Here is a 9,381-nt window from a genome sequence, read left to right as displayed (position 1 = left end):
ATGACTCACCTCTCCTGTTTTGTGTGGAGATGGGTGGGAGCCATTCCTCTGCCCCCTCAGCTTCTGGTGTCTGCTGACTGACGGGAAGGTCCCTAAGTTTATCAGCCTTTCCCTTGTGTAAGAGGCATGCGGGGAAAGCCCCTCCTTCTCCCTGCTGGGAACTCCATTTGCATTTTGTCTGACACCTCCAGTCTGAGCCTTCGGGTTGCCTGTCAGTGCTTGGTCCAAGCCCTTAGCTTTCATGTGCCGGGTTTTGTCTTTAAGTGACACAGGCCTTCCCAAGGAAGATGCCGAAAGTGGGATCATGAAGAACCCAAACTACCAGCCACCCCGATCCCACCCATCTCTGCACCGGGGTCTGAGTGATCGGTGGTGTAAATGGCTACCCATTTCAAACCTTAATCCAGGTGGTCCATCTGATGGGGTTCCACCACATAGAGTGTGACTCTGTCCCATGAACTTCTACCCATTAACCACCGCCTTCTGCTTTGAGCCAATGAGAACACAACAGGAGACATGCACTGGTGCCTGGGTGGGATGCCATCCACCTCCATATCCTGTGCCACTGGCACGCCTTGGGCTTTCCTACAAAAGGTCAGACTCTGTGGACACTAGAGAAGGTTGGGCTCCAGGCTGGCTTGTTATCTGGACAAACCCCATGGTCTCACTCCTTGGGCAGTATTTCTACATATTCCCTGTCTGCCTACAGGTATTACACCTTGGGACTCTGAGATCCCTTGGAGAGGATCTACTCCCATCAGCCATCACTCCTCATTTGAATTTACTTAAATCTCATTTCTAGGGTGCCCCATTTGACTCCCATTTTGGGTGTCTGACTTGAGCCTCTGTTTTTTTTCCTCACAATTGCATTTACTGTCCACAAGCTGATCTGCCAACTCACCTGTACTGGACAGATCCTTTAGCTTCCTGTCCACTAACCACATGTGGAAGCTCATAGGGACAGATCTCACACTGTTGCTCTAACCTGAGTAGGTCCTTGTAGATGAGCAAACTCACCCCTGCGGTGCCTCCTGCTGGTGACTTCCAGGAATTAGCTCAATTTCCAGCCCAGAGTGCCCTCTGCAGGCCAGTGATCCGCCTGTCCTCTGGCCCTGAGTCCCTCCCTGGACTCCAGTGCCCTTTTGTTACTGGGGTGCTGCCTCCTGGCAGTACCAAACTGTTGCCGGCCCAGAGGGCCCGAGGGGGGCAACAGTGGGGTTCGTTGCCCAGTGTGCGTCGCACTAATTAACACACCAGGGTGGAGAAGCAAACCAGGTTTATTTGAGATCTCAAAGCAATGCCAGGAGACAGACACGTCTCAAATCAAGCACACCAAATACAAGCAAGTCCCCTTTTTATATCTTAAGCTGTTTGTGTAAGCCTTTTGCTTTGTTTTCCCCCTCACACCTCCCTTCCCAACAGCAGTTACTTTAAGCATTACATTTTAGCGTGTTAGAAAAGTTCCCGTCCGCATGCTTATCTTTGGCCTTGTCGGCCCAGGCGCATGTAGACTTCCCCCGTTCCTCCCCCTTCCTATCACTACCGCTTTTGCTAGTTTGAGCGAAGCTACAGCTGTTAGCTGTTTGCTAGAAAAGCTGACTGTTACACATATTGCTTTTAGGCTGTTAACATTTAGGTTGGTTAAAGTTCACAAGATGGAGTTGCTTTGGCTCACGTAGACCCAGAGCAGGGGGGCTTCATTGACACTCATGGTCTTCCACCCCCCCCGAGTTAACTGGTAGCTATGCCTAGTGACACCAACACCACCAATCTGGGTCTCCCCTCCCTGGGGAACCCCCAACCCACTATCCCCACTTCGCCTCAGTTTTGGCTACTGCCCAGTCTCCATCTAGCCCCTATTCACTGGGGCAGACTGCAGTATCATAGGCAAAGGGGTTTGGACCTGCTGCCTTTGCCTAACCCTGGGCTGCCCCTTGCAACCTCCAGTACCTGTTAGCCCAATGCTAGGCCGCAGCCTGGGGCTTTCCAGGCTGGAGCTCCCCAGCTCCTCAGCCTTTCCCCAGCCCTACTTCCCCCAGGTACCCTGTGTCTAGCTTCTAAGCAGCCAGGCCCTTCTCCCTCTACAGGCAGAGGGGGACTGTTTGCTTGTGGCTCCCTGGCCTTTTTATTCAGGCCAGCTGTGGCCTGATTAGGGTGTGGCCCAGCTGCAGCTGATTCCCCAGTCAGCCCAGCTTTGAAAGCTGCTGCTTTCAAGCCCTGCCAGGCCGCTTTTAAGCCCCTCAGGGCAGGAGCAGGTAACCACCCCGCTACAGTTCTACAAACCCTCCAGTGTAGAGACGTCCGCACCTTGACCACATTTGTGGTCCACAGCCCATCAGGATGGGGGGTATCCATATACGTCACATCCCTGGTCTTTCATGCACCCGGAAACCTTTTCCTATATGCCTCAGATGTCAATTCACACTGAAGCAGTAAAGCCTTTTTGAACTGTCCCTACTCCAAAGTATCCACGCCGTTCATTCCCCTATATTGCTTTGGGTCCAAGAATGGAGGTGAGATAGCAGAGACAGTTTCCAGGATCATCCTGATTCAAAGTGCAAGCTATCTCAAAGGAGGAATTGGCTCCCCTTGGTCTTTCCCCACCTACACCTCTGTGGAACCTCTTGCTCTTCTGCTTCTCCATGTCCGGAGCATGCCATCATTGTTTTTCCTGCTGTTCCAGCTGCTGCTTTCACTGCTTTCCTTCATGCATTCACTGTTTCTCTCAATAGCTCATGCCCTTTCCTTGTTTTCTCGTCTCTTTTTCTCCAGCTGAACCTTCCTTTTTGCCTTGCTGCTGCCATAGCTGCTGTCTGTTTTTCTTGGACTCTCTTGGGACCCCGCCTGGGTCTGGAACCTGGTTCTTGGTCTAATCATCCTTCTCCAGCCAGGCAATCAGCTGCATTTTATTTAACCTCCCAATGCTTAACCCTTGCTCCCTGCACAGTTCTGTGCTTCTCTCCTTAGGTGGCTGGCTTCATGCCGTTTTCTTGATGCTTCCTTTAAATAACTTTGTTTTGGCTCTGGCAAGTCACTTATATTGCTGGTGCATTCCGTGCCCACCTGCTCACCATGAACTGCCACGGATCCCCAGGGTTGGTGCTACGCCCCAGCTTTGGACCAGTCCCTTGCATGAACCCTTCTGAGAAGGTCACTCTTATCCTTCAGCGCAGGCCACGTGGCCTCACTACCTCCAAGACTGACTGTCTGGGCTCCAGTCCTCCTGCTTCGTATTGTGAGCTCTGCCCAGAGAGTCCAGCTGAAGCAGACTCCTGCTCAGAGACTTTTTGCCGTCTTCAGGGATCAATGCACCCCTGCATGGATTTTCAGTGATTCCCGACAGCTTTTACAAACCAGAGGAAGGTTTATTAGTCACCTGCACACAACATTTGGGAGTCCTTAGGTTAGCTGAGACAAGCAAAGGTTGAGATATACTCCGTGCAGGCCAAGCCAGGGATCGCCAAGCCACGTGGTTCTAGAAACCATCTTGGTTTCCTCTGTCCTTTGTTTCAATCATTGGCGAGTCACATCAGCTCTTATTTCAGCCTCTTGTCAAATCTCAGTCTAATGTCGTCCTCCTGCAGCACCCTGCTAGGCTCACATGTTCCGCCTGCCGGAGTTTCCCATAGATCAGTGTCAATTGTTCAGTCACTGGAGCTCCCCTGGTCTTTCCAGACACCCATTGATATGGGTCGATTCCAGCCAGCTCCAAAACATGCATTCATCCCACCTGAGACAGTTACGTAAGAACAGATGGCCATACTGGTTCATCTAGCCCAGTATCCTGTCTTCCAACAGTGGCCAATGCCAGGAGGACAGGTGATCATTATCCACCCTAGCTAGAATAAAGCTGGCACGGCTTTTCCCACCCTTGCTACAATCACACCTTCCATTGCCAGGTAGACACACCCTTAGAAGTTTCTGTGCAATCTAAGTGTCTAGGAGGACTTGGGGTGTAGTTTTCTACCCACCCATTCCTTGCCAGCTGGACCACTGCTTTTAATTGCCAGAATCAGGAAATTGTCCTTGCCCAACTGTTTACTGGATTTTCACAGCCACTCCTCCCTCTCCATGTCTGTCTGGGCTCTATATAACACTCTCCCAGATGGGCAGGAGGATCAGGGTGAGATTCAACTCAACAGACACTGGGATCCATCGCTCTGACAGTGAAACTACAAGGGCGTGGGTAAGTTTCAGGAGATTCAACAAGTCAGGAGAGAGCAGAGAATAGTGTAACATGTGGCTGCAACTGCAGGCTTTGTTTCTGGCAGGCAGCAAGATCTAGTGGTTAGAGCAGAGGGTGGGTTAGGAGTCAGGACTCCTCAGTTCTATCTCCCCTCTGGGAAGAGAATGGAGAACAGTGGGATAGAGGACGGTGCTGCCCTCATGTCAGTCAGGATGTCTTCAGCACCTGGCACAGGGGGGCCCATATCTCAATTGAGGGCTTTGCAATGCGGGCGACCATGGAGTGCTGATCTTAGTCAGGCTCTGTGCAGTGCCCGGCACTGGGGATGGTCAGTCATGAGGTGGGATATGGGGCAGGCGGGGGGGCTAATAGGGGTAAGGGGAAGTAAAGGTTTAGGGGGTCTCCTGGGTGCATGTGTGAAGGGGCTGTAAAAGGGGACAAAGTGGTTGTTAAATTTCACAGGTGTGGAGTTTGGCCGGACTCAGTGTCTGAGCGCAGGGCAGCTGCAGTGATGAGGCAGCGTGGGAGTATGTGTGTTATGGGCATGGCGGGGCATCACCCACTCTTGCCTGAGTGTTTCCCTTATTGGCGGCATGGACTTTATTCTGCTTGAGCATTATAAATCTGATCAAGTCATGATGACTTGTACCTAAGCTACCATTAAGTTTTTCTGTTTTGAGTTCCTCTTTATCTGTTTGAATGAGGTCTAACACAGCATCCCCCATGGGGGCTGCAACACTTTTTGAGTTAGGAAATCATCAGCTCTAAAGCTTAGAAATTCCAAGGATGTTTTCATTCTGAGAGCACGAGGCCTCCAACATATGTCACTCAAATTGATGTCCCCCGTGATCACACAGTGTTTCCCCTCTACATCAGTGATACTCAGACTGCAGCTTTCGAGCCACAAATGGATCTTTAATGTGTTTCCTGCGACTTTTTGTAGCAGAAGAAAGTAAAACACTGTGTGATTTAGTTATTAACCAATAAATGAGCTTTTTCTTTGTTATTAACCAATTAAGTAATCAACTTAAACTGAGTTAACATATTTGCTAGGGAATAATTAATTTAATAATCATTATTATTTTAATTATAATTATATATATGTAAATGAAACAACAAATTCACACTGCTGGGACTGTTTGGGGAATGTTGATTCCTAATTTAGCCTCTGAACAACAAAGGTCTGAGGATCGCTGCCCTACATGGCTAAGGAGGTGAACATCCTTTTCTCATGTGATTTTGGGGCCGGAGCAGACACCAACTAATACCCACCCCATCTTGTGTTTTATCTTCTAGGACACTGATAATTTCCTTCTGAGTTATCATAGACTCGGAAACAGGCATTGTGTTTTTTGTCATAGAGTGTCCCTCCCTCTCCGGTTTAGCCCGCTCTATCTTTCCATAATTGTGTAGTTGCCAACAGGGCCATTGCGAGAAATCTCATCCATGGTCCAAGTCGAGGCTTGGGACAGTTCAGTTTCTATAACTCTGACCGATAATATCGAGATTTATTTTAAGCATTTTTTACGGTTTATGTCTATTTCAGTTTTCACAGTTGTGTGCTAAATTATGGGATTGAAGCAATTTTTAAATTTTTTTTTGATAAGTTTAAATTTTCAAAGCTGTGGGAAATTATTTGGGGGGGGGGAGGTTTCAGATAGTTATCTAAAGACACAGCATGGAAGTTAAAGCTTTATAACTGTTGAACCACAAACCGTCAACATCCCATCTCAACATATACACATGAAAAATCCTTAAGTCCGCAAAGCATGCCATTTTTTACTTTGCATTTACTTAGTCCATCACCACCCTAATTCAAAATTTAAATCACTGGATTTTTTCCTTCTAATTAAGTTGTCAAGCAGCATTTTTCTTACTTGGCCTATCGGTATGTTTTGATTATTCTCGACGGGAATATTTGATTGCTGTTAAGGGTTGCGTGTGGGTGGAGAAATTGGCATTTACTGATAAAAATCGATTACTTCCAAACCTGTTTACGTCCCAGACCCTTGACAGTTGTATTAGGTGGTGGATACAGTAACATCAAGTGTGTAAGAGAAGACTGGTGTGTCTGGGGCTCAGAGTCCCCCAGTTCCCAGAAATTGGTTCATCTAGCCCAGTATCCTGTCTGACGACATTGGCCAATGCCAGGCGCTTCAGAGGGAATGAACAGAACAGGACAATTATTGAGTGATCCAAACTCTGTCGTACACTCCCAACTTCTGGCAAACAGAGACTAGGGACATTCAGAGCATGGGGTTGCTTCCCTGACTTTCCTGGCTTATAGCTATTGATGAACCTATCCTTCATGAACTTTCCACAGAAAGGGACAATTAAGGGCTGACAACCCCCATCTTAAACCTTCAAATTCCTCTGCTATCCCTCACATTCTCCCTTCCCTCCCATCTTCTCCCTTCCCCCTCATCTGAGCTGCCATTTACCCTCCCAAATACCCTTGCTGCAGACCCAAACCCCTCTTCCCATGTTAGTGCCCACTCTTGTAACACTCCCCTCCCAAAGAGCATTTGCATGTGCCATTTATTTTCATCTCAAAAATAGTTTCATCACCCTCCAAATATGCTGCTGTGCTGAGATTACGTTTCCCACAAGTAAGAAACGCCTCAGACACCGGGAGAGTGGAGCCACACAGCCTGGCATTTTTATTTTAGTTTTTGGCTCCAGGCAGAACTGAGACTCATGGCAGGGCCCAGAACTGAAGAGTGTAACATACACTCTGAGCCACCCCACATATGCTAAGGGAGAGACAGTTTTCCTGATTGCTAACCTCACTCTCTGCATAGGTGCTGTGTAATCCCTGAGAGGCACAAAGAGATGCCTCACAGAAGAAGCGAAGTCTTTTTCAAACAATGTTTTAATTTCACTTCCCCCTGAAGGGCTGGTGGGCGCCAATCACTCTCATGAGGTAGCCCTGCTCCAATGGGTTGAGCCCTGGTTTGAGCTCCATTTCTGAGCAAAAATCCATTACCAGAATGTGGCGACTTTAAGGAAAACTGATTTTTCCCCTGGAGGCTGTGTTTCGGGAAAGCCTTGGCAAAGTGGCTCCAAATTTGGACCCCTGACCCTGCCCACACCAAATTTCAAGCCAATCCAACTAATGACACAGATTTCACACCGCTTAGGACAGTCAAGTGTGATTCAGAAAGCTGGTCTTTACCTTTACGATAGCAGAACTCTCAGTCTTCTATAATGACTGTTATTTTGAGGCATGTGGGCCTGGGTAGTGTGTGAGGGGGAATGGAGGTGGGGGGATTTGTGGGTAGAATGGGGTGGGAGGAATTAATGGGATACGGGGAGGGGTTTCTGCCCAGGAGGTTCCATGGAGGTGGCAGATCCCCACTTCGCACTGTCTCCATCCATCTCCCCCCTCTCACTCTACTGCAGGTCGATACAGACACGGCCATGGCTCTGAAAATATCCTACCCCGCGCTCCTGCTGTCGCTTGTCCTGCTGGGGGCTTGGCTGGCTCTGGCCAGTGGGCAGCTGCCGACTTCGACGAATGACCAATTCCTGAGGCGGCACTGGGACAACCCGAAGACCAAAGCCACCAACAACACTGCTTACTGCCGCCTGCTGACACGTTGCCGGGGTATATCCAGGAGGAACAATACCTTCGTCCATGACAGCATCAGAGCCATCAACAGCATCTGCACTGGGAAGCCTGACGGGCTCGTGACAAGCCCACGCACCTTCAAAATCACCATCTGCAGATTTAACCCGACGACAGGCACTGCCACTGGGACACCCTTAGTCCACCGAATTGTCGTCAACTGTAAGAGACAGCTCCCTGTGCGCTTTGTAAGGAGTGTTAGGCCCAAGATCTGGGCATAGAGAGCAGGCAGGGGACCCTACAGTTTCCTCTAACCCCTCTGTCTCTCCCACACGGGCCACAGCACTCGCATCCTCACGCACCTCTGGATGCTGTTCAGATTCATTAGGTGTCTCCATCCCTAGTGCCCATTATACAGTACAGCCTCCCCTTCCTCACCCCCACGCTCTGCTGCCCCTAGTGCCCATTATACAACATAGCTGTTCCTTTCCCCATCTTCCACTCCTTTCTGCCACAACCATCTAAAAACATGTCCTTTAAGAAATAGCCATCACTGTCACCCTTCTGTTAGTGTGTGCTCATTCTGGTCATGGCTAATCCTCATATTCATCACAATTTACTGTTATGTGTAATTATCCTCCACATTATTTTGGAACATTTCCCCTCTGTCTGCAATTTTCTTTGCTTCCTAAACTCAGTAAACTGATACCTGCAAAGCAACCACCAGTGTGTGCATGAAATGTGTTGTTCTTTTCCAGGAAGGGTCTCTGTGCTTTCAACAACCTCTTCAGCAGTGTTGGGGAAATGATGTGGGAGTCCTGTTATCTACCTCTGTCCCTATGCTAATCTGCTAGGAGTTAGCATGAGCTAATGGGTTAGACAAGGGGGTGGGCTGGTACCAGAACTCTTGGGTTCTATCCTGGCTCTGGGAGGGAAGTGGAGTCTAGGGTTAGAGCAGGGGGAAACTGGGGGCCCGGACTCCTTGGTTCTATCCCATCGGTGGGAGAGGAGTGAGCTCTTGCAGGTTAGAGAAGGGAGGACCCTGGCTGTCAGGATGTCTGGACCCCCCCCCATCAAAATAGGACCCTGATCTCATTTGGGGTGCAACACCTGGCACAATGGGGGCCTGAGCTTGTTTGGTGCATTTATATGTCCTGTGAAACAAATAATAAACTCTACTGATTTAAGACCGTTTGGGTGGGAGGGGCTAATGGGAGTGGGTGGGGAGAGAGGGGCTAATGGGAGAGGGAGTGGGCTGGGAGGGGATAACAGGAGGAGGAGGAGGGGCAGGGGGGCCCACCTGTGTCCCACCTGTGTCCCACCCACTGCTTGCCTCAGAGATACAGTGACAATGACTCCATCCCTCACTCTCTGCTGGTCAGTATTTGAACCATTGCCTGCACACACCCATGGTGAGAATCCCCCGTTAGACCAACAGGGTGAAAAGCGGTGGGGCTCCAGCCAGTGGGGAGGTTGAGCAGATTAAGACGGGTGTGGTAGGTTTCAGCTTCTTTGGGGGCGTGGGTTCCAGCTCCTGTTGTCTTTTGGCACCCAATCCTGAACCCTCTCTAAGTTTCTCTAGTATCAGAGGGGTAGCCGTGTTAGTCTGGTTCTGTAGAAGCAGCAA

At 49.5% G+C, this 9,381-nt stretch overlaps 1 protein-coding gene across 1 annotated transcript; it reads left to right on the top strand.

Annotated features, from left to right (window-relative positions):
- The first annotated feature begins 7,606 nt into the window (after positions 1-7,606).
- Positions 7,607-8,035, top strand: LOC123348349 (ribonuclease homolog). Its single transcript, XM_044985865.1, has one exon. The coding sequence runs from the start codon at positions 7,607-7,609 to the stop codon at positions 8,033-8,035; it is 429 nt and encodes a 142-aa protein (XP_044841800.1).
- Positions 8,036-9,381: the final 1,346 nt, after the last annotated feature.

This window comes from Mauremys mutica, chromosome 13, assembly GCF_020497125.1.
Source record: "Mauremys mutica isolate MM-2020 ecotype Southern chromosome 13, ASM2049712v1, whole genome shotgun sequence".
NCBI lineage: Eukaryota > Metazoa > Chordata > Testudines > Geoemydidae > Mauremys > Mauremys mutica.
Note: the sequence above shows the minus strand (reverse complement) of the source record. Positions and strands in the feature narration are given on the sequence as shown.